The sequence below is a fragment of the Rhipicephalus microplus genome, chromosome 4 (assembly GCF_043290135.1).
Source record: "Rhipicephalus microplus isolate Deutch F79 chromosome 4, USDA_Rmic, whole genome shotgun sequence".
In the NCBI taxonomy this organism is placed as follows: domain Eukaryota; kingdom Metazoa; phylum Arthropoda; class Arachnida; order Ixodida; family Ixodidae; genus Rhipicephalus; species Rhipicephalus microplus.
In genome coordinates this window covers 197,132,620-197,158,225 of record NC_134703.1, presented here as the reverse complement: position 1 = coordinate 197,158,225, position 25,606 = coordinate 197,132,620, and the positions used below count along the sequence as shown (strand labels likewise).

The following is a 25,606-nucleotide window of genomic DNA, read 5'->3' as shown; positions in this document are numbered from 1 at the left end:
TGCATCAACGACGACGCCTATCCTTGTTTTTCTCGTGGCCACTCCACCCCGCGATACCGGCAACTTTTCAGGAACGGACGGCAAGGACGTGAATGACTGGCTTAAACTCTACGAGCTCATCAGTGAAAATCTCAGGTGGGACTCAACTTTGATGCTGGCAAACATCATTTGCAGGGAATGGCCAAGGGGTGGTTTAATAACAATTTGGGCGCCATCACAAGCTGGGACATATGCAAGACCAAGTTACGCGAGTTGTTTGGTCAATCTGCCGGTTGCAGGCACGCCGCTAGGAAAGAACTTGGCACACGTGTTCAGATGTCCACGGAGTCTTACCTCGCGTATATACAAGATGTGCTGACCCTTTGCCATAAAGTTGACCCAACCATGGCTGAAGCCGACAAGGTAGCGCACGTGCTCAAGGGCGTCGCAGAGGATGCATTTAACCTCCTTGTGTGCAAAGGCTGTTCCACTCTTCAAGATGTTATCTTGAAGGGCCAACGCTTTCAAGAGGCTAAAAGCTGTCGCGTTGCCCACCACTTTATGCGCCTTCCCAACACTGCTGCGACGTCAACTTGTGAGGATCTCTGTGTAGCGACCCAGGCCGATTCACGCTCCGGTGATATCACAAGAATCGTACGCCTTGAAATCGAAGTCATACCACCCGCACCCTTGAGGGCACTGGCACCAAGTGATCCTCGGCTGACCGTATCGCTAATGCAGACCGTTTTTTGCCAAGAACTAGCCAACGGGGTATTCACACTGTCTGTCCTGTGCACCGCCCTGATGCTGTGAGTTTGTCTACCTCGAGCCACCCACAGCATTATCACCGCCCTGCTCCACATAACTGTGACCCAAATGCGTGGAGGACACCTCACGACAGGCCGATTTAGTTTCGATGTGAACGAGTGGGACACATTTCCTGTCATTGCCGAAGCACGTGGACCTCACCGTATCGGGCAAACCCAAGCTTCTCCAACCTCTACTGACCAGCCCATCTCTATCGCCAGGAACCATGACGGCGTGATGGCTCAACTAATTACGACCCGACCACTAGGACTACTGCCCAGTATAGTCGCTCACCTTCACCTCGACATAGATTTTCCCGGTCTCCGCCGCCACCTCGTTCCCGTCCTCTGTCCGGTGTTTTTGTTGTTTTTTTCCGGAAAACTAATGGCTGCAGCTCGTGGAGCTGACACTGCTGATACGACTTGCTCTCCAATTCCTCTGTTTACGCTCCACGACCGACCAGAACCTGATCGACGTTGAAGTGGACGGTTTATCTGTTAAAACCTTGGTATACACTGGCGCCCATTTTTCTGTGATGAGCTTGCACATTGGTGACCGCTTAAAGAAAGTCCTTACTCAAGCTCCTTCACTGTTGCTGATGGTGGTACAGCTGCTGTTATTGGCCTCTGTACTGCACGCGTTACTATTGCCGGCCGTCAAACTTCAGTTTTCTTCACTGTTCTCTCGCACTGCACCAATGATGTGATCCTCGGTCTTGACTTTTTGTCCACTCATTCCGCCCTCATCGACTGTTCAGCTGATACTGTGCAACTTGACTTACCGTCTGATTGATCTGCCTAGTCCACCCCAATCTCGTATCTGCTCTGCTGAACATGTCTGTTTGTCACCGCAAACTGTGACCTGCATCACCATAACGCCCTCGCCACCTGTATCCGATAGAGACTATGTGGTCGTGCCCATCACATAAATTTTCTGTACTCACAGTGTTACCTTACCACACACTGTTATTCAGTTACGTGCAAACCGCGCCTGCATTCCTGTGTGCTCTGTGTTCACAAGTTCTCCCGCGTGGCATTGCCCTCGCCATGCTGACTCCCTCTGATGAATGCATCATCTCAGCTCTGTCTTCCAACGATGCTGGACACTCCAGCTACACACATGCTCTATCTTCGCAAGCAAGCCCATCTGCTGACGTTAGAAAAATGATCGCGTCAAACGTTTTGCCGCATCAAGCTGATGCACTCCTTTGCGTCCTTGAGTCAATCTGGGACGTATTTGGCTTTTGTGATCGTCCGCTAGGTCATAACAGTGCTGTAAAGCACCGCATTGACACCGGTGATGCCTCCCCTGTCCATCAACGGCCATACTGCATATCTCCAACTGAGCGTCACATAATCAAGCAGAAGTCGACAAAATGCTCGCTAAAGACATAATTGAGCGATTATGTAGTCCACGGGCTTCCCCTGTATTTCTTGTCAAAAAGAAGGACAACACTTGGCGATTCAGTGTTGACTACTGTTAAGTTTGGCCTGGAAATTCATCTGGGCAGACGCCATGGTGCGTAAGCCGGTCCACTGGAGAGGCTCTCAATCCCTTCGTCACCCAGTCTGCCAGATGCTGTCGAAGATTTGAGTAATTACCCAGACCATGTGACAAGCGAAGGCGACTTCCTGACTTTCAACTACGGACCCTTTTGTCGTCTCTTCGAGCAGAAGCGGTGACTGATGCCTTCGGCGACTCATCAAGCGACGGGGAAGCTGGCGTGACCGGCGCCAGAGCTGACGGGGGAGCGGCGCTCTTTTAATCCTCAATCAAGTAGCCGACCGGCCGACTGCCTATGCCGCCAGGCATTGTCCCTGCTAGCCGGAGGATGAGACGTCGTGTCGCCACGACGCCACGACGAAAGAGGACAACAAAGACAGCATCTTCCTTGGAAGAGACCGTGGCGGCCACCGCAAATCGCCCCGCTAATTAAGCGAACAAATCGGCGGACCCTTTGATGTATGCTGTCAGGATCGTGGGAACTCTCGACTAGCGGCACACACACGACGAGGAAGAGCCCTGCTGGCGCCACCTTGCAGTGCAGTGTTCACAACTCAATATTGGACGTTCACGTGGACCGTGCATGCTCGTCCCCCTCACCTGTTGTGTGTGTGTGATTGGTGTTCCACTCGGAGAGGAGTCGGACAAGGCTTAAAACGACACCGCAGAGTGCTGGACGTCGCTCTGAACTATGTAACGTTCAACCACCACGCTCGTAGTTTGGGAAACCCCTAAGCTTTCTTTGCTGTAAATATGTGTAAATAGTGCCATAAACCTGTTTGTTTTCCGCATCCTCTTCTTGTCAGCGTTCGTTTCCTCCACCCTGTTACACCACGCTACCACAAGAGACCGGGTAGTCCCCCATCCTTTACAACTGGTAGCAGCGGTGGGATGGACCTCGCGACATGGTGCTGTGTTGAGGTGAGTGCTTGGTCCTTGCTTTAACTTTCCAGGTTTCATTGTGTGAGTTTAGTAGAAACTGGATTGTTTGATTCAAAGTTAGGAAGATCATCTAGTCTAAGTTCTGAGTGTGTTTTAGGGATCTCCTACATTTGTGCGAAAGGCAGGACCAAAGACAAAGGGCAATCATGGAGGTATACGCACTGCTAAAAGACGAACTTTTGTATTTATGTAATGACTTAGGTATTGAGGTTGAGAAAAAAATTGGCAGGTCACAAATTGTGAAGCTAATTTTGCAAAACGCCAGTGAGGAGGCGATTAGATACGCGTTACAAGCTTTCAAAAGGTTGGCTGAACAAAAACAGAAAATGGAGGAGCAAGAGAGGAACGGGAACGAGAATGAGAGGAACGGGAACGAGAGGAACGGGAACGAGAGGAACGGGAAAAAGAAAGAGAATTTGAGTTGCGTAAAATCGCTCTTGAGAATGAAGGCAAACGGATGGCTCAAGCGAGTGGAGGGGCTCCAGAACGAGCGAGCGAGATAGAATCATACCGCATGGATAAAATACTCAAGCCACATCAAGTGGGGGAGGACATAGGGGTATTTCTCGCATATTTTGAACTGAACTGTGTGAGGTTGAACTTTGCTCCGAGCACATGGCCACAGCGGTTGCTTTCTCTGCTGCCGTATGAAGCCGCTGAAGTGATCACGAGACTCAGTGCGCAAGAAGCAGATGATTATGAGAAGGTTAAAGTCGCCTTATTGAAGAAGTACCGGCTTTCGGCCGAGGCATTCCGCCAGAGGTTTCGAAACCCAGAAAAGAAGGATAGTGAGGGATATCCGGAGTTTGCTTACGGCATGAGGAGAAACCTAATCGAGTGGTTAAAAGGCGCGGAAGCCTACGAGAGTAAAGACAAGGTTATCGAAACCATTTGTCTAGAGCAGTTTTACAAAAGCATACCTCAGAACGTGAGGCTGTGGGTGCAAGACAGAGACAATGTAAACACTGTGGAAAAGGCGGCCGAGTTAGCCGAAGAATACACAATGCGTAGAAAACTGAGCACAGAGTACGGAGGGCCGGACGGACGAAAAGGGCCGCGAAAAAAGTTTGTATTCAGGAGAGGCCCGCAGGCAAAAAAATTGAGCAATAATGAGGGGGAAACAAGTACGCCAGAAAACAAGGGGGAAAACTCGAACAGTGGGACATCCCAGCAGTCGCAAAGAAAAGAGTTTGAGGCTTTTAAACCTGTTAGGTGCTATAACTGTCAGAAGACTGGCCATATTGCAGTAAACTGCAGAAATCCTAAGGTAGTTTTATCCTACATGGATGAAAGTGACGAGAACTTGGAGCATTTACGCCCATATCTCCATGACCTGGAGGTTAACGGAAAACCCTGTAAGGTACTCAGAGACAGCGGCCCCACCATGGACATTGTCCACCCATCTTACATTACTGTAGGTGACTTCACTGGAGAAGTGGCATGGATCAAACAGGTTGTAGAGGAAAACAGCGTCTGCCTTCCCATGGCGAAAGTAACGATCACTGGGCCGTTTAGAAAGCTTGTGACAGAGGCAGCTGTCTCAACGTCACTGTCATTGCAGTACCCGTACATATTTTCAAACCGTTCAGACAGGACACTGCGCGAGCGAGGTCAGAAACTTGGAGAAGGAACGGTTCAAGCGCTAACTCGTTCCAAAGCACGTGAAATCGCGTCCAGGGCATCGGAAAAAACAATTCCAATGGAAACAGACCCAGGCTCAGGTCACCGCTCAGGGGCGCAGGGAGAGTCGGCAACTGATCAGCAAAATGAGGTTTAACCAACAAACATAGACGGAAAGCCAGCTGATCGGCAACGTGAGGCTTTATCAGCAGAGTTAGGTGCGGACCTAGAGGGAAAGCCAGGCGACACACCCACGAGCGAAACGGGGTCAGTATTGTCGCCGGCGTCAAAATACTCTGACCGGCTAGTACAGGTAAACAGACAATCGCTGGCCGCTGAGCAAGACAGTGATGATAGCTTAGCTAAACTGCAGTTTAGCGCTAAAGAGGGGATTGCTAGGGGCAACGTGACGTTACACAAGAAAGGAGGTTTGTTATATCGGCACTACCGAGATAAGAGAGGAAGGGTTCTGGATCAGTTGGTCGTTCATAGAAAATATCGCGAGGATCTCTTGAACCTCTGCCACGGAAACGGCTGGTCTGGTCACCTAGGAATAAACAAAACAAAAGAGAGATTGCTAATGGATTACTATTGGCCAGGGTGCTTCAAAGAGGTAGAGGAATTCGTAAGATCATGTGACACGTGCCAACGCACGGGTAAGCCTGAGGAAATGTGGAAAGCTCCACTAAAATTGGTGCCTGTAATATCAGAGCCATTCCGACATATGGTGATCGACACGGTGGGTCCCGTGCCGGCAACTAAGTCTGGTTATAGGTATTCGTTCACCATGTTGTGCCATGTTGTACATAGATAGGTTCACTCGTCGGCCGGGTAGAACAGGATTAATAACCCACGAAATAAAATTGACATCAGCCGAACCGGTAAGATCCAAGCCATACCGAATGTCTCCAAAACAGAAAGAGATTTTGAAGGCCGAAATACGGCGCATGTTAGAGCTTGGGGAAATCGAGCCCGCTGAAAGTGACTACACGTCCTCACTAATACTTGTGGAAGCCCCTAATAAAGAACCCCGTCCTTGTGTAGACTACCGGAAATTGAATACTATCACTAGGGATCAGTTGTACCCTATACTCAATATTGAGGAGCGAATCGAAAGGGTCAGCGCAGCGAAGTACATTTCCACGCTAGATCTCGTAAGAGGATACTGGCAGGTTCCTCTCTCAGAAAGTGCCAGCCGTTATGCCGCATTCATTTCACCTTTCGGCACCTTTAGACCCTTAGTTCTTAGCTTCGGGCTAAAAAATGCGCCTTTCAGCTTTTCAAAGTTAATGGACATTGTACTGAAAGAACTGCAAGACTTTGCACTCCCATACCTAGACGATGTCGCAATATTTTCCGACAGCTGGGAGGACCACCTCAAGCACCTAAAAAAGGTATTTTCGCGCTTGAGAGAGGCAGGTTTGACAATGAAAGCTGAGAAATGTAATTTTGGCTGCTCTCAAGTCACTTACCTAGGTCATGTTGTGGGGCAGGGAAGGAGGCAGCCGGCCGAACTAAAGACAGACGCGATTGCCGGGTTTTCACGTCCACATACTAAAACCGATATTCGGTCGTTCCTGGGACTTGTGGGGTACTACCAGCGTTACATCCCCAATTTTTCGCAATGAGCAAGTCCTCTTACAGACGCGTTAAGGAAAGGGGAGCCCAACCGCGTGAAATGGGATGAGGACAAAGAAGCCGCATTTCAGGGTTTGAAAGCCTCACTCGTTTCCCGACCTGTGTTACGTGCACCGGACTATGGTAAGGAATTTATAGTTCAGTGCGACGCGAGCGACAGGGGCATGGGCGTAGTGCTTAGCCAGGTTAACGACAATCAAGAAGAGCACCCTATTCTCTATGCCAGCCGCAAACTAACGGTCCGAGAAGAAGCCTACAGCGCTTCCGAAAAGGAATGTGCCTGTTTGGTTTGGGCAGCCCAAAAGTTGTCATGTTACTTGTACGGAGCAAGGTTCATCTTTGAAACAGACCACTGTCCCCTGACATGGCTCAGTCAAATGTCACACAAAAATGGTCGCTTGCTCCGATGGAGCCTCACCCTCCAGCAGTATAACTTCGAGGTTCGTCATAAGAAAGGTAAATTGCACAACAATGCAGATGGCCTTAGTAGACTCGTCTGAAAAGAGCCGTTTTTGGGAATGAAAGGCCACTTCATTTTTTTTAACGGATTTTGGCATTGTATGACCAAAGGGGTTCGATTTAGTTTATTTTAATTTTTACGTCTTACTCCATGATTGTAGTAACTTTGGCAGCACTAAATTATCTCAAAATTTTAGCGTACAGATTTTTCTTTTGTTTGTGTTTCTTGAGAAGCCTGGGGGGTTTTAAGCGGGTCCAATGTGCTTGACTTCAGCATGGTATTGTGTTGTGTGGTTCGCCTTGCTGTTGTCAATCATTGTGAGCTGGTTTGGGAGTTGGTTTCGAGTTCGCAGCTGGAGGGAGAAAGCCAGGCCATCGTCCTCGTCACCAACCATTCTCTTCGTGCCCAGCGGTTGGGAGCGCTGGCCAGCCGAGATTTTCCGGGCAGCGGAGGAGCTGTTAAGTGTGGCCTGGAAATTCATCTGGGCAGACGCCATGGTGCGTAAGCCGGTCCACTGGAGAGGCTCTCAATCCCTTCGGCACCCAGTCTGCCAGATGCTGTCGAAGATTTGAGTAATTACCCAGACCATGTGACAAGCGAAGGCGACTTCCTGACTTTCAACTACGGACCCTTTTGTCGTCTCTTCGAGCAGAAGCGGTGACTGATGCCTTCGGCGACTCATCAAGCGACGGGGAAGCTGGCGTGACCGGCGCCAGAGCTGACGGGGGAGCGGCGCTCTTTTAATCCTCAATCAAGTAGCCGACCGGCCGACTGCCTATGCCGCCAGGCATTGTCCCTGCTAGCCGGAAGATGAGACGTCGTGTCGCCACGACACCACGACGAAAGAGGTTAACAAAGACAACATCTTCCTTGGAAGAGACCGTGGCGGCCACCGCAAATCGCCCTGCTAATTATGCGAACAAATCGGCGGACCCTTTGATGTATGCTGTCAGGATCGTGGGAACTCTTGACTACCGGCACACACACGACGAGGAAGAGCCCTGCTGGCGCCACCTTGCAGTGCAGTGATCACGACTCAATATTGGACATGCACGTGGGCCGTGCAAGCTCGTCCCCCTCACCTGTTGTGTGTGTGTGATTGGTGTTCCACTCGGAGAGGAGGAGCCCGACAGGGCTTAAAACGACGCCGCAGAGCGCTGGACGTCGCTCTGAACTATGTAACAGTTCAACCACCATGCTCGTGGTTTGTGAAACCACTAACCTTTCTTTTCTGTAAATATGTGTAAATAGTGCCATAAACCTGTTTTGTTTTCGTATCCTCTTCTTGTCAGCGTTCAGTTCCTCCACCCGGTTACACCACGCTACCACAAGAGACCAGGTAGTCCCCCCATTCATAACAACTGGTGGCAGCGGTGGGATGCCATCAGCAACTTCCTCCTTCCGACCCATAACAACTGTTTGTTCTCCTATCCTCCAGCGTCCTTCCTTTCAACCTAACACTACCGACATCTGAACAAGATCACTAAAAAAGATGTCTACCCGTTACCACGCATAGACGACGTTCTGGATTGTCCTCACGGCGCTAAATATTTTTCTTTTATTGTTCTAAGGTCAGGGTACTGGCAAATCGCTGTGAACGACATGGACCGCGAAAAGACCGCTTTTGTCACTCCCGATGGTCCTTACCAGTTTAAGGTCATGCCCTTCGGGTTATGCAAGGCTCCGGCCCCCTTTGAGCGGATGATGGACTCTTTTTTGCGTGGGTTCAAATGGTCAGTTTGTCTATGTTACCTTGACGACGTTATCGTCTTTCCTCCGACCTTTGAGACCCTCCTCGAGCGCCTTTCCTCAATACTGGCTGTATTTCACAATGCCAGTCTCTAACTTAACTCGTCAAAGTGTCACTTCGGACGCCAGCAACTAATCATGTTGGGCCACCTTGTCGACTCCTCTGGTGTACACCCTGATATCAATAAAAGTGCAAGCCGCGCCGAACTTCCTCGTTCCGACCTGCACTAAGGAAGTCCGCAGCTTTCTCGGTCTATGCTCGTACTTTCGACATTCTGTGAACAACTCTGCGGAAGTCGCCCGTCCTCTCACAGACTTACTGAGAAAAGATGTCTCATTCACATGGGGTGCTGCGCAGGCTACGGCGTTCTTTATACTTATCGCATTGCTAACAAAACCACCTGTTCTGGCCCATTTCGACATTGCCTCCCCTACAGAAGTCCGCACCAATGCCAGCGGCCACGGAATATATGCTGTTTTAGTCTAGCATCAAAGCGGCTGCGCCCGCGTTATCGCCTATGCCAGCCGTCTTTTCTCGCAGGCGGAAAGGAACTACTCATTCACCGAAAGGAAATGCTTTGCTCTCGTTTGGGCCGTAGCGAAATTTCGGCCCTAGTTACATGGTCGTTATTTCACCGTCACAACCAATCACCACGCACTTTGCTGGCTCTCGTCCTTGAAAGACCCCGCTGGGTGCCTTGGTCGATGGGCACTACGGTTCCAAGAGTATCACTACTCGGTGTCCTACAAATCTGGCCGCTTACACAATGATGCTGACTGCTTATCTCAGAATTCAGTGGACCCACCTGAGGCGCCATGTGTGCTGTCTCTCTCTGCTTTAATCAACATCCGTCTGGAGAAGCCCCCAGATCCTGCCTTACGTGTGATCATCTAGAAGCTTCATTCTGTGGCACCCGATCCGTCTACTCGATTATTCATGCTTAAGAATGGCACATTGTACCGTTACAACGTCCGCCCTGATGGAAACGAACTGCTCCTTGTGGTACCTTCCCACTTTTGTGCGAGCGTGATCGGCCAGCTCCATGACGCTCCCACTGACGGTAACCTCAGACCGTCTTGGAGGTATGACCGTGTACAGCGTCGATTTTATTGGCCCAGCCTTTATCGCTCGGTCCACAGCTACGTCGCCTCATGCGACAAGTGTGAACACCGGAAAAAAACCTTCTATGAGTCCTTCCGGGTTCCTCTAACCACTTGACGTTCCCTTTGATCCCTTCTTTCGACTTGGTCTTGACCTCCTAGGCCCTTTTGCTGCACCCACCTCTGGGAATAAGTGGATAGCTGTCGCGACGGATCACACAACACGGTACGCCATTACATGGCCTTTACCAACCAGCAGTGCCGCGGACGTTGCCGATTTTCTCCTGCACGATGTCATACTTAATCATGGCGCCCCACGCCAACTCCTCACAGATCATGGGCTTCCTTTCTCGAGTTATCGATGACCTGCTTCGCTCTTGCGAGACAAAACATAAATTTACGATAGCCTACCACCCGCAAACTAACGGACTGACTGAACGATTCAACCAAACTTTAACTGATATGCTCGCTATGTATGTATCGTCCCATTACCAGGACAGGGGTGTTGCACCGCCCTTCGTTACATTTGCCTATAATTCCTCACGCCACGATGTAGCTGGTTTTTCACCTTTCTGTCTCAGGTTTGGTCATGATCCAACTTTACTTTTTGACACCATCTTTCCGGCAGCCGTCGACTTGACGACTGAATACGCCCATGATGCTATCGCCAGAGCTCGCAAAGCACGAGAAGTTGCTCGTCAGCGCCTTTTAGCATCACAAGATCACCAGCGGCAGCGTTACAACTCACATCATCGCTAAGTTTCCTTTACTCCGGGTTCTCTTGTGTTATTGTCGATTCTGACTAGGTGCGTTGGACTTTCTAAAAAACTGCTTTCCCGGTACTTGGGACCCTACCACATATTCCGCCAGGTGGCAGATGTGACCTACGAGATAGCCCCTTCTTGAGTCCTCCTCTGCCTCCACTTCGCTCTTTACAGACATTATTCACGTATCCCGCCTTAAGCTTTATCACTCGGCAACATCATAGAAAGCACCGAGACGGTGTTTCAGCACCCGGGGGTTATGTTATAAGACAATGTCCCATTTAAGCAGTGAGATAGGCGCCGTGGCAGACTACATGATTTTGGTGTAGAGCACACTCTTGTTCTCCATCTTGGCTTGCGCGTTGGCACTGTGTAAACATATCTTAAAACGCCTAGCTTTCTGTGTGCCTTCACGCAACAATTTCAATAATTTAAAACAGAAAATATGCCTATATAAGGCTTAAATTAAGGCATTTCAGGCCTCAAGACAGTTTTCAGATATCCTAACAAGTGCTCACATGATGATTCACCCACAGTATGATAAAGAATGAGGTGTGAACTGCGCAAGGTACAACACTTTGTTTTGCTTGAAAATAGTTCGTAAGCCTTTCTAGCTCCTTGAACGCCGCCAATTTTCAGTCATTTTCGATATTACTGAGGTCTCACAAATAACCGAATTCAGCTCCTTCGTCCACAACAGCGTTGATTGACGCTGAATGCGGATACAAGCTCTGTAGCGCGGTAAAAAGTTGGTTTTTGGCAGCAACCACACAGGTACTACGTCTCCGTAGCACCGGCAACATCTGCCATGATCTTGGCATCGTCATGGGCAGAAACATCTACATCATCTGCACCGATAAAGTTACTGTCTGAGAAGGTGTGTGAAAATGCGAGGCACCGTAAGCCGTTATCGGCAGTTCATGATGCACCTCAAGTCGACACCTGGAACAAAAGTGCGAAACAGTTTATGACAGTGCTTGCATCACTTTAAACATCAGTCATAAATTTTATCGCTATGAGCAGATGAATGTTCAATTCAACTCCCGAGCGATGATTTATCAGGAATGCGGCGAAAAGTCCATAAGCCACGAAGGACAACTTTGCTTACCAACAACAAAGGAGCAAGCCTCCAATGTAGTGCCTAGAATATATTCTAGAGACTATGCCACCACCATTGACATGTTGGCAATAGTGATGCCACTTGTAGCTTTGCAGCAGGCAGCCACTGTTCTGGCACGCAAAGCAAGAAAAAGTGTAGCCTCTGAGATGTGCATTCTAAAACTGAGGACACCAAAATACGTCATGAGGTTGCACATCTCGAAGGCCATGCTTTTCGGGCCCGCATGCTAACGTGCGTGAACGCGCAAGGAAGATAATACGAACATTGCAGCAAGGTCATATAGTATTTCATGTATTTTTTTCAATAAACTGAGTTGTAAGTTTGCTCTTGTTTGTCTCCTAGCCTTTTATTCTCCCGTCCACTGTGTGCACCCCGAAATGTTACCTAGAATGTCATCACTATTTGTTGGGAAAAATGCACTGTCTGAGCTTTGACGCAGCGTAACCATCGATATGGTGAATGTTCAGCTTGCAGGAGTTTAATGTACATATGTGCTAGTCCCATAATTTTGCATGGGAAATTCAAGAGGATTTCTCAACTGTTCGATATAGCCAACAATTTGATATATTCGAGTTTTATATATCTAGGAATAACTGTAAGACACTTTATGTACCAGAAAATTTGTAATTTGGGAAGTCTTAATATGTCCAGCTCATACTAATATTCTACTTTAAGCTTATACAGTCAAATCTTGATAATTCGTACACGAAGGGGCCCGAAAATTTGTTAGAAATAAAAGAAGTTCGAATTAATGAAAGCTGAGTAAATGGAGGGCTCCCCATGCAGTGACGCATGTGCCTTGAGCTAACACACGAGGGGGAAGTTTCAGAAGACTTACATTTATTCACAAATCACAGGGCATCCGTTAATTATTGAAGTAATCGGTGATGCGCGCCTGCACAGGTTTGCCTTGCAGCGAGTCAATCAATTTCGCACGCAGCTTGCAAAGCATTTCTACTTGGGCTTTAGCATTCTCCTGGAAAGAGAAGTTGTGCACGGAAATGTCCAGCGCCGACACTTTCTAAAGACGATAATCACAACGACTGCATAGCGGAGCCTTCGCTACGCAGCCGCAGCTTGGCCAGCACGTGACTAGAAAGGAAGAGCGTCTACACGCGGAGTGAAGCAGATCGGCATCTGAGAGAAAACCAACACTACACGGCAGCTTCTTCTTTTTATTTTTTTGTTTGCTCTCCTCGCGTAAGTCGTTGAAAGGAGAGGGGTTACGTGGCAATGATGGAAAAGGGGGAAGCGTGGCACCATCGTTAGGACGGGAAAGGGGGAAGCGTGGCACCGGCGTTTGAACCCCCCTCCCCTCAAGGCGCAGAGCCATGCTCCCGCAAGGGGCAAGGGCTGCAGAAGATAGTGCCTTTTTTCTTTCCTTCAACCACACATTCATTCAACCCAGCAACAGCTTTCTTTTTTTTTCTCTCTCTTCGCACGCGGCGTTGGAAGGAGGAGGGTCTTTACATGGTAGGGACGGAAAAGGGAGAAGCGTGACACGGGCGCTTCGCAGATCGGCATTTGAGAGAGCAAACATTCTGCCGCAGCCTTTTCTTTCCTATTCATTCGTGCGCAGCATTGAGGTGTAGCAGGTACTGCCGCGGGATTGGGCTGAGAGCATTTTCGGAGCACGGTATGTTTGAATTAACCGTCGCAAGTGCTTGCGCATTCAAACTACCGGGCGTTTTCGGCCATTGGAATACACATAGCTTTGACAAGATCTCATCGTGAGTTCGAATTAACCAGAAGTTCAAATTAACCGTGTTTGAATTAATGAGATTCCACTGTAGTGATTACATTTTTTATGATTTTATACAAAAAAATTACAGCATATCCACGGAGTGAATGATAATGAGTGGGGCAAAGCTTCGGAGGGTTTTATCGGTAAACCACAAACCATCTGTCTGTGTGTCCGGCTGTCCATCTGCCCATCCATTCGTCTGTCAGTTCGTCGATCTGGTGACCACTCCAAGTACCGCCATCTAGTTTTATAACACATCGCATCTTTTTATTATGTACAAGTAAAGCCATCTAGTGAACACTACAAGAACTAAACTAGAGGTGGCTACCTGCAACTACATTCGTCAAGGATGTACGGACCCACGCCTTAGGGAACTTCGCCCCTAAAAAAATATGTTGCTGTTAATCATCGTGTGCCTAATACACTGGATGTTCACTCAGGAGTTTCACAAGGCTCGTTACTCGGCTTTTTGATGTTCTTAGTTTACATAAACAATATTTATTTGTCTGTTCAATCGCCTATGCATATCTGAATTTTCACAGACTACTGTGTTGTTTGCACTAATGTAACTGAACACCCTGACCAAGTTCTACTCAATGATACGTTGCACTCAACTAGCATGTGGTGTGGGACACGGAGCTTGAAGCTTAATACTTAAAAGACGGCGAGTATTACATTCAGCAGGAAAAAAAAACCCTAGAATTTTCCTAAACTATTAATAAAAGAAACAGCAAGTAAAATATTTAGGTGTAACACGCTCAAATTACGTCTATACTGTGTAGCAATGAAGGTAGTTGATTCTTGCATTCGATTTTTCTTTGATGAATAGCATTTGTCACGAGCCTTTTCTGTCATCATTTGCCTCACGTACCGTGAACGTCAGTGGGATTCTTCTTCAAGAAAAAAAATATTAGAGAAAAATATTGGAGCTAGTTGACTAGTTTGTGCCTCTAATCTCTATATCTAACGATAAGACTAATCATTGGTTTCTGAAGCATCTTCGCCGCGCCGCGGTGGTCTAGTGGCTAAGGTACTCGGCTGCTGACCCGCAGGTTGCAGGATCGAATCCCAGCTGTGGCGGCTGCATTTTCGATAAAGGCCGAAATGTTGTAGGCCCGTGTGCTCAGATTTGGGTACACGTTAAAGAACCCCAGGTGGTAGAAATTTCTGGAGCCCTCCACTACGGCGTCTCTCATAACCATATGGTGATTTTGGGATGTTAAACCCCACATATCAATATGAAGCAGCTTCGAACATTACGGAATAAAAAGAAACGTTCGTATATTGCCGCAAAACACAATGATTCTGCTTTCTACTAGAAAAAATACAAAGCGTGCTTGCAAGAGTACTGTGAAGCTCTAGGTGCAGCAAAGAAGAAAATGTTATTTACAGGATTTGCCCTCATTTGAAAAAATATTCCTAAAAAACTCTGGCCAATCTCTCTTTACAATAAGTCTTCTAATCGTGTAACATTACATGATGCTAAACAAACTCCGCTTTCTGATGAAGCATCCACGATTGCCTTCAATGCATACTTTGCCTCAGTTTTTACAAAAGAAGATTGTTCCAATGTGCCATTTTTCCCTGATCAGCCTTTCCCTTTCATGGCTCCAATCACCGTCACTGCTGAGAGTATCGCAAACCTCATCACGAATCTTAAAGTCTCTACATCGTCATGCATTGATAACATTAACTGTAAAATACTGAAGAACACCACTGATACTTCCAGTTGCTTTCTGTGCCTCATCTTTAACCAGTCTTTGTCATTCGGTGAGTTGCCTAAAGACTGGAAGATTGGCAAGGTAGTTCCCATGTTCAAGTCCGATGACAGGTACTCGCCCTTAATTATCAACCCATTTCACTAACATGCATATCCTGCAAACTACTTGAACATACAGTATAACCTCATTACAACGTACCTGCTTACAACAGACATTCGGATACTACATACTAATTGGCGGCGTTATGCTGACCTCTATTTTTTTCATCGATTGAGCATTGTTTACTAAGGATTCTGGTACAATGGACATTAGAATATAATTGACCGAAATGTGAGGCCAGAAAGGTGGTCAGGACTTCCTTACAGTGGAATTTTCTACCACACATCCCCAATTCTATAACTTCGAACTTCAAACATCACTTGGCAAACTTTAGGGACGGGAACAGCTCTGTGGATATCTACGCTCCAGTATAAAAGCGATGGCCATCGATCACCGGTCTGTTAATTATTAGTTGTGCCTAGCTACGGCGACGAAAAATCGGTGCGCAGCATGCTTGATTTTGCGTCGCTAGTAGACCCTGGTAAAGCTCGCCACGCACCTCCAAGCGGTCGGTGCGTTGCGAGCTTGACCAGGGTCTGCTACCGACGTGCAAGATGCCTATCCACGATTCTGAGAAGCCAGCGGCCGATGTGATTCATTGCTTGCACATTACGCTTTCGCATATCCACTAGTGCAACGGTCTCGCTTGCCAAGTTCAGGGTGGAGTTTGGCCTGGGCGGGACTTCGAGCAGAAAGCGTGGCTGCAATGCACATGGCCGTGGCGCCCGATGTTTCAGAGTACGACATGCTTTATCCCGAGTACAAAGATTTGTTCCGTGGTGGTCTTCGTCACAAGGTCCAAAGCGCTGATAGGCATAACCGTCCCGCCAATAAGTCAACGCTATGACAGTCAGTTCGAGAGATGTGTGTGTGATGTTTGCGATGAGTGCGGTGTGCGATCGCAATCTGATGACTGAACTTCCGCTTGGTGCTGCTTTAAGTAAGGCGTAATTGTATTCTGAATTATTATCGACCCGTCAGCACAGAACGAGTGCTAAAACGTTGCTAAGTAGCAGGGCATAGCCAGGATTTTTTTGCTGTGGGGAGGGGTGTTCGCACTGACCGGGTGGGGGGGGACACAGGCATCAGCTTTCCTCTTTGACATGACTATTGGTGGTAGTTTGAGCAGATTGTGCACATGTATATCAAAGTCATAAGATTTTCTCCCCTCCACATGCATATGCTTGTAAATAGAGCAAGTAAAAGTAATCGCAGTAAAATACAGTAAACGATAGGTACAGTGACCGTTAGGAGCAACGGCCTCTCGTCGCGACAATAAATGGACTAGTTTCGAAACGCACGATTGTGATGGCCCGCCCGATCGAAGAAGACATCGTTGATCTCGATTAACGGTAGATGGCGTAGTCTTCGTTATGGCAAACAGCGTTTCATAATTCAACGATGGCTCCACTTACTACCAGGAATGAGAGGTATAGGCAGCTTGTTTTTGTCCATTATAGTTACATTTTTGTTTTGCTTACTTTTCTGAGCAAAAAATTTGTTACTGCCAGTGTTTGCGACTGCATGCCTGTGGGAATTATTTTTATGTTAAGCTGTATATGTCAAGTAGCCCTGACACAGTGATAGCTCTTAGTCAACATTTTTTACTTTACTGCGCGCAACCAATCATTCTTGCGATATACAGTAAGTTTCTTTTTTAAGTTATGCTGCACAGTGGCAACACGATTTTGCAGGCATTATTTTTCGGGCAGACTTTCTCGCAACCTTAGTTGACATTACAGTTGTACTGTGAATTCATAGCAATGAAGTACACCAATTGTATACGTTTTATCGTGCAATCTGCTTGCACAAGGTAATCATTGCTGAGAAATGTTCACTTGGTCTCAATTGAGAGTACACCTGGGACCAGACTATACCTACCCACATAGCTTATTTGCTGCGTATATGGGCTGGAAAACATAAATATGAGCAAAAACTCCTAATTTTCTAGTTTTTTTTGTAGATCTCGTTGCTCTTCTCCCTGAAACAATAGCGTTGCAACATGGTGTTTTCCGTTGTTTGCAAGCGTGCAGTCTTTATTTCTCTTTGATCAACATATTCACAACTATACAGCTCAGCAGAGATGTGCCAATACACTGTTCTAACTAGTACGTGCATTCATGTTTGCAGTACTTATGCTGGCGCGAACAGAAGCAGCCTCCTACCACACAATATCTCAATGAACGGTTCACTAGTGATGAAAGAATGAACTCTGGTCTCGTTGAGAGCATAGTGCCCCATAATCTGTTTCTCAGAATGCATGAACTCTGACGAGAACTGCCAGCACATGCAACACGAGCTTACTTACGCTGTACTGTGCACCATCTGTGCCTGGCGGTTTTCTGTTTCGGTCGTTTTGATGTGTGTATCTTGAATTTCACTGCTGGCATCAATTCCTTCGCGATCGTTCACGTTTGTGGTATGGCATCACTATACAACAGAAATTACCAGCCTTTCGTACGGAGGCAATCACAAACATGAGACGTTATGTGCGCAGAGTAAAGTACTGGGCGAGCACGACCTTATCGACACCTGAAAGGAAGCGAAGGAAATGTATACCCACGAATCTTTCTGCCAGGGGAGAAACGAGCGCTAGTGTTTAAGGCGGAACATTACCAGCCGACATGTATCGTCGTTAAAGTTCTCGTTTCCGGCGTTCAGTGCCACTGCCCAAACTTTGCTTAGCGCGTTGCTTTCTAGCAATGCGAAATCACCACCTTGAAATACGCTCAACTCTTTGAAATACGCTGCCTACATGTATTGATAGGTAGTTTGTCTTCTGTGTCAGTCAACGCCCTTCTACGGGACTCTATGGCCACGCTGAAATGCGATAAGGTAACGCTTGTTGATTATTTTTCGAAAGACACCAATGCTCCCAGCGCATACATGACAACTGGTGAAAAAGCTACAGTATCTGAAGAAAGGGTTCCCAGCTGTAATTCAACACTGCCTAAATACAACTCGTGTGTTGAAAAAACATCTGAAAACCGATCGTAGCTTGATGCATGCACGGAAACTGCAATTTCCGACAACGACATTGGTTTTTACGTATTTAACGGGCCAAGACGCCAGGAGTTGCAGGGCGACGAGACTAGATAACCTTTGCTAATGGCGCCATGGAAGCCAGGCACTAAGTATACAGCTTTCCCCCAGGTTAGTAAGTGCAAACTGAAGTTCCACCCTCTCTGGCAAGAAATGTTTTCCTGGCTGGTGTATTCCAAATATCAGAAGGGAACTCTCTGCTAGACATGTGTGCTTTTTGGAAAAGAAAGTTCAGGCGAGGGCACTCACCAAATTTTTGGTCCCTTGGTCCTCTGTCTGTTCATGTGTTGGAAGAACGCGTTTGAAAATTTAAGAAGCCACAATCGGTGGGGCTACCACGAGACCGCTACTCTATACGTGTGTGAATATTCATGTCAATTGAAGAAGATAATCAGCACTATTCCAACATGTGATGTATCTCTTTGCTGCTTGAAACGTTGCTTGCACAGAGTTTATTTCATTTCTTGTAAAAGATTATGGTTACTATGTATATTGTTCACAATTTTACATGATAACATGTCCAACCATGTTTGTTCATTCTGTACATTTCTTGTGCATTATGTCGCTAGTTGCAGAAATCGCTCAGTGTGCCCTTCTCGTCGGGTCAATGTAAAGGGACGAACAGATGAAAAAAATCAGTATATATTTTTTTAATTTGTCGTATATTTTTTCAGCTTCATCTTCTTTATTCTAGCGCTGTTTGTCACACTGCTCAACAATAAAACTTGTGCTTGCTACAGCTGCCCACACTGGATTTCTTATTACGCCGCTTGTAGGTTTATGACCACCATCTATATATTTATCAGCTTAAGTTACATGATGAGTATGTATGTAGGTCTTTTTAAGGTTGTGATTGGCCTGCACGTTTGCCTGTGTTGCACCTTCGTCATTAGGCAAAACTTCGGAGTACCACTATGGCATAGTAAAGCTACGTATCAATATATTGTACACTCGCGTACAAGTGAAGTTTGGCAGATGCATGAAATATTCTGTCGCATGTGTGTGCATGTGTGCGTGTTTAGAGGCTAGCAAAACGTGTGAAGGTTCAATAGAAATATTATTCTCTTTCTTAAGTATATCTTAGCACACGTACGTAGAGTCACGCTGTACAAGTATGGCCACTGCTGGAGCATTGAACCACCGCTAAAGTATGGCCACCGCTGCAGCAAAGAAAATACATCACGCGCACCTTGTGACCTTGATCACTTTTCTCTCTCTCTTTTTAAAATATGCGGCTTTTCAGTGCAATCGCACATGCACGCGTGGACAAGTCACGGCTTTCCACGGCGGGCCCAGTAACGACCAGGCGCGCCATGCTCAAATCAGCCAATGGTTGAAAATGGCCTTGATGAGCGATTTTTAAGCTTGTAGCGTTATTTGTTGAGAGAGGAGAAAGCAAGTTTTAGCTGACTTGGAGAATGCATTGTGCATTGCGGGCCGCATGCTGCGCTATATTAATTGGCTTGCATGTTCTTGGTAGCTCCGACTACCGATCGGCAGCATTTTTGAACAGCATTTTTTCACCGTGCTCAAAAAAATGTTGCAGGGCCCCTTTTACTTTCAAGTGAAGCTTCACGGCAATGCGAATTTTTTTGAAAGGTGCTTTCACGGTTTAGCATTTGTTCACTGCAGTGAGACCACCTTTACAAGGGATTACATGCAGACTGATACACAATAATTTGTTCATTGCGAATACTTTGGAATTTGCCATAATTTAAATTCAAATTAAAGTGACTTTGAATAGTATACTATTCATCCGAATATTCAAAGCATTCGAATATTCTCACAAGCCTAGAAAATGATAAGTGTAACCTTAAGAGACAAGAGAGCAGAGTGGGTCAAGGAACAAACCGGGGTTGAGGACATCATAGTCGAAATCAACAAGAATAAGTGAACATGGGTTGGGCACATAGCGTGAAGGCATGATAACCCCCGGTGATCAAGGATAACAGACAGGATTCCAAAAGAACGCAAGTGAATTATGGAGAGACAGAAAGTCAGGTGGGCAGATCAGATTAGGAAGCTTGTGGGTTTAAAGTCGCAGCAGCAAGCACAGGACCGAGTTGACTGGCAGAACGTAGAAGAGGCCTTTGTCCTGCAGTGGATGTTGTCAGGCTGTTGGTGATGATGATATTTTCTTCCCCCCAGGTACTCAAGTGGCGAGGTACGCTTGTGGCATCGAACCAGCTCGGGAGTACAGCTGAGGAGTGTGGTCTTGGATGGCGCATCACTACATCCAAACAACTTGAACTATGTCAGCTCGGTCGCCTTGGCCAAAAGCTGTTTTGTTGTGTCGTATGCAGAAGGTGAGGTGTATTTCTGCCATTTCCTCTGTTAGTAAAGCTTGCCATATAATGTTGCATTTCTATTGTCATGTAGTTGTGACAGTGAAGAATGTAGCAGCTGAAGCAGTAAAGAATAAACTCTTTATAGAGAAAATGGGTGCACAATAAAAACAAAGCATTTAAGGTACAGTCTCACCCCATCTGAGTTGTAACATAATGTTCTTGCTCAAAGTGGTGCCAACACTTCAAAGTTGCGCTGACATAGCAAAAACTTATCAGGTAAGCCATGTTTCAATTACTGGTATTCCTTTGACCAATATAACATTTTCTCGCTTCACCATTTAGGCTTGGGGCCTCTTCAACCACAGCCACCGTGCGGCGACTTGTAATGTGTGCGACTGTACAGAGATAGCAGCAAGCATGGTTCTCCATAGTTGAAAAGCTACTCCATCGACGAAATGTGGTTGCTGTTTACATGCATCACCATGTATCCCAGTGTCATCGCTGGTGCTCCTGCATGCTCTATAGTGCACTCAACTATTAATTTTACGCACATTTAGTTTTGACTTGATTCGTTGAGTTTACTCATGTATATAGTGGTGAATGGAGGTTAGGTGAGGCAAAAAAGCCGCACAGACGTGGCTTGAGTGAAACCTTGCCCACTTTGGTACAGCAAGGCCACACATGGTAAAGCATATGTTTGTAGAACACAATAATACAGCCACCATAAAATGTAATCGCCATACAATGAATAAAAAGAAATTATAATAATAAAAAGTAACTGAATAAAGTTATATGACCCACATAACTTCATTGAATGGGTCACATGTGATGCGTTAGCTGTAGGCTAATGTAAATTTGAGGTTCAAAGCGAATTCAGAGTGAATTGTGATTGGGACGAATAATTTTGCATTCAATTTGAATAGTATATATCACATATTTTAAAGAAAAGTGAGCACATATGTCATGACCCGACTAACCTCCACAATATTTTTCAATGTTAAAACAAGGCATGAGCAAACGTCATTCTTTATGGTTCAAAGGGAAGTGGAAGCAGGATTTTACTTCTCTTAGATTGAAAGTGATAAACTACAAACTACATCACGTTTTTAAAATTTACTGTACAGAGAGCATATAAACTGGTTTAACTTTTCAACTTAAAAGAAAAATGGTGGATTGATGTAAGTTCAATATGTTTATGAAACAGTGAAGCGAGCTTCGCGGCTGTGAGGATTTCCCCTGGATAGGAATATTGACAGTGTGGCGACCATTGCGCACAGACATGCGCAGCCTTCGTCTCGTCACTGATCAGCGCAGCGTGACGCGACCATTTACTGCTACACGCTTTCGATAAAAGACAGCGTTACTGCAGTTGCACCGGAGGCTTTCGTCACCACTGTTAGCTATATATCCCAAGCTATCAAGCTTGGTTTCATGATTGTTTCTCTAACCTTTTGAGTGCAGCGGCTGCATGCTTGCCCCGCTGCTGCTATCACGTTAATAAACGATCATTACAATTTATGTTGGGATCCGTCCTTCATCGACTCCGCGTCCTATAACGGTATAGAGCTTTTTACAGAAGAGACAGAAATGCTGCCATGCTGGCTGCACGTGGGTGTACAAAGGATGGCATTGCAACCTTAGTATTGCATTTGGGGGAGGGGGTTACGCTTATTTAGCGCAGCCCAGAGAGGGCTATGGCAGCACCCAAGGAGAATTTTGCGAAATGGTCTAAAGCACGCCTCCACTACAAGGGAGCCATCTTTACAAGCGGTTACATGTGGTTTGTGTGCGCTGATTCGTTCGCTTTTAATACTTCAAAACTGAGAATAATTTAAGTTTGTGTCAAAGAGAATTTGAATACTGTAATATTCATAAAAATATTTGAAGCTCTTGAATATTTGCTTATGCCTCGTCAGCGGTATATCTGATTGAGTTCTTTGTTGAGTTGCATGAGGGTTCGTTGTTGATCCTTGCTCTACAGGTGAGGTCTGTGTCGGTGGTCTTGGTGACAGCCTGTCAGCAGCTTGCAACCAAGCGATTGCCCTCCCTGGACCAGCGAAGGTGTCAGCCTCCAAGCAGGATAACCACTTTGCCGCTTTCGGGGGCACCAACGTCGCCCTTGTGGATACATCTGGACAGACACAGTCAGTCCAGCTCCCTACCAAGGTGAGTGATGTGTGAACACATCTTGAGGCAAACAGTTGGCGCAGGAGATGTCGAAATAGATTAATCAGAGTGTGGTGAACAATGAATGACAGTCCTTTGTTAAGATAGAGAGAGGAGGAAGGCAAGAAGGAGAGCGACGACTGAAATAATGTAACGCTGCATGAGTAGAGGCGTGCCTGTAGCCACTAGGACGTGGCAGGTCATCTTCTGTGTGTCAATGGCTGCTCCAATGGGATGCATGGTGAGCGTGTCTGCCAATAGCATATCTGGAAGCAGAGCGCTGCATCAGTAAAGGTCTGTTTGCGGTTGCTGCTGTGAAACGTGCCCACACATGGATGCAATGTGCCTGAAACACATAGTCTGTACCTGCCACTACTTGTGGCATTTTCTAATCATAATGCCAAATAGTTTCTGTCACTGTCTGGAACTGTGAGTGACGCAGTCGGCAACGGTGCTTCGTCTGCTGCTACTACGTGAGCTGCCCAGAAGAGGCTCGGTGACTTTGACACTAGAATTCGAAAGTTTGTGCTTACGGAGCAGCAGCTCTCAAGCAGAAAGTCATGCCCTTCACTGAGGCTGAGACACCTGTCTCTGTCAAATATATTGCTTCATATATAATATAAAATCGGAACACCTGAACAGCTAAAATTTTTTACGTTACGGAGAATTTAAAATTCTATTGCAGTAGTTCTCAGCCACGAATATGTCGGGGACCTCTTGTAGACTGCTGGATGTGATGGAGGACCCCTTGCAGCGAAGGGGAGGGAGGGGGGGTACGTAGGTAAATAACACAACTGGATCGTGAAACAGGGGCCTTTCATTGCTGCTGAAAACATCAAACAAACGTGCCACATCACTTTATTTTGGACAGTTCATCAATCCGTGGCACTGACACGCTTAAAGAAAAATGCGGGTGAGGGATTCGGGTATCACAGAATGGCTTTGTGGACCCCCTAGGGTCGGTCCGCGGAGCCCGTTTCAAGAACCACTGCTCCATTGCATATCTCAAGCTGTAATTAGTTTGCATTTGTCAGAGACAGTGAAGTAAGAGATGAGCTTCTTTAGCGTGCTGGGCATACTCAGTATACAGCATGAACGTCAACATCTGTTGTGCCCTTGTCTGGGAGTTCCTTTGATGGCATACTCTACAAAGTATCAGCAACAACTTATATGCTGCCTGGAACACACTGCAAGTCACATTCATATTTCAGCATCTGAAGAAAGAAGCACTGCAGACATGGTGGCATGTCACCTATTTCTTTGAAATCACCAATAATGGGCTATGATCAGTTTTGATAGCAATGTGTCATCCAATCACATAATCATGACATTTTTCAAAGCCATATGTTATGCCCAATGGATCCTTTTCTATTTGAGTATACCTTTGCTCAGCTTCAATGAGGGCTCTTGACGCATAGCCTACGAGACGCCAATCATGCCATGTTGTTGGAAAAAAACTGCTGCGAGTGCAAATGTAGGCGCATCCATTGACAGTTTCGTGGGAAACTCGGAATTAAGAGCCAGGATTGGTGCTTTTGTGAGGATCAATTTTAGTTGCTCCCATTAACGCTCGTTAACTTGTGTTCATTTGAAAACTTCTTCATCAGGATGCGCAAGGCCTCAGTGCGGGCTCACAACAGCGGCAAGTACTTTCCGAAATAGTGCACAGCTCCAAGGAAACGCTGGACGTCTTTCTTGGTCTTTGGTGTAGGTTGGTTTAAGATGCACATTATCAAGTCGGAAATAGGCTCACTACTTTAGGAGCTAATTTTACCTCGTAAGAAGGTGTTCTCAAGTTTTCCAAAAATGCGCTTGTCTGTATTCAATGTAAAGCTCTCAAGCGTTTTGTGCAGGCATTTATCGTGCTCCTTTTTGCTAGAACCCCACACAAGCACATCGTCGATGTACACATGCATTCCTGGAAAGTCATTGGATATCTGACTCGTATCACACTGGAAAACTTCAGATGCAGCTGCGATATTGAGTGGCAACCTGAGGTACCGATAACGTAAAAAACCAAGAACTTAATGTGCACATTTTTTAAGTCCTTTTATATGCAGAGGAATTCGATGCAAACCGCTGTTTGCATAGAGACTGCTGAAATACAGTCGAGTTCATTTATACAGTCAAATCTCGATATAACGAATTAAGTGAGACCGCCGCAACTCGTACGTTATTTTGAAATATCGTTGTAATGAAAAACTTCGATTGTAAGCAAGAGGTCAAACCTAGGAGCGAACATGATGTACCTTGGCAGTTGCCGTGTGCGCCGACAAGCAAACACACACACAAAAAAAAAATTACACACACTTCAAACGTTCTTTATTCGAAGAAATCTGTGATTTTCTTCTGACGCGTGGAGCACAAACGGCTGATTAAGTACGCCTCAACACCTTCCACCTTACGTAGCACCTCATCGGGCACATCACTGCACCGACCAATGTAGGTGCGGACTTTGTTCATGTGCACTAAAACATCCGAGTGCGATATGGTCTCATCCTCTTCAGTGTTCGGTGATACAGAGTCCTCTTCCTTCGGGTCGTCGTCGTCGTCGTTGTCACTGGAGACGTCGCGAACGCTGTTGACAGTCTCCTCGGTTGTCATGTCCGCCGACGTTAGTGCTGCGCTGTCGCTCTCCACGTAGTCGTCGAAGGAAGAGACGTCGGGCAACAGTTCCTCAACCTCAGTCCACAGGTCTCCTGGGTTGCTGTGGTCCTCTTCCAGGTTGTCTTCAACTTGGGCAGGCGCCTTGATTAGGCCTGCTTTTCGCCAACAGTTACGGATTGTTGACGTCTTCACGTTCCACCAAGCTCCCGTCAGCATTTCCGCCGCTTGACGAACGTTGACTGATGTCGGCTGCTTT

The 25,606-nt window shown here is 46.6% G+C and overlaps 1 protein-coding gene and 1 pseudogene across 3 annotated transcripts in view; both read left to right on the top strand.

The window, feature by feature from the left end:
• LOC119172545 (F-box/WD repeat-containing protein 8) overlaps positions 1–25,606 on the top strand; it is a 76,693-nt gene that overhangs the window by 16,808 nt on the left and 34,279 nt on the right. For 2 of the 3 annotated variants that reach the window (XM_075893909.1, XM_075893908.1), the window contains exons 5-6: positions 20,438–20,600; positions 22,564–22,743. In XM_075893909.1, the coding sequence (XP_075750024.1) occupies positions 20,438–20,600; positions 22,564–22,743 (343 nt within the window). Of the gene's footprint in view, positions 1–20,437; positions 20,601–22,558; positions 22,744–25,606 lie in introns of all 3 variants that reach the window. The other variant, XM_037423699.2, reaches the window with a different exon arrangement.
• Positions 4,508–5,775, top strand: LOC142814713 (uncharacterized; annotated as a pseudogene).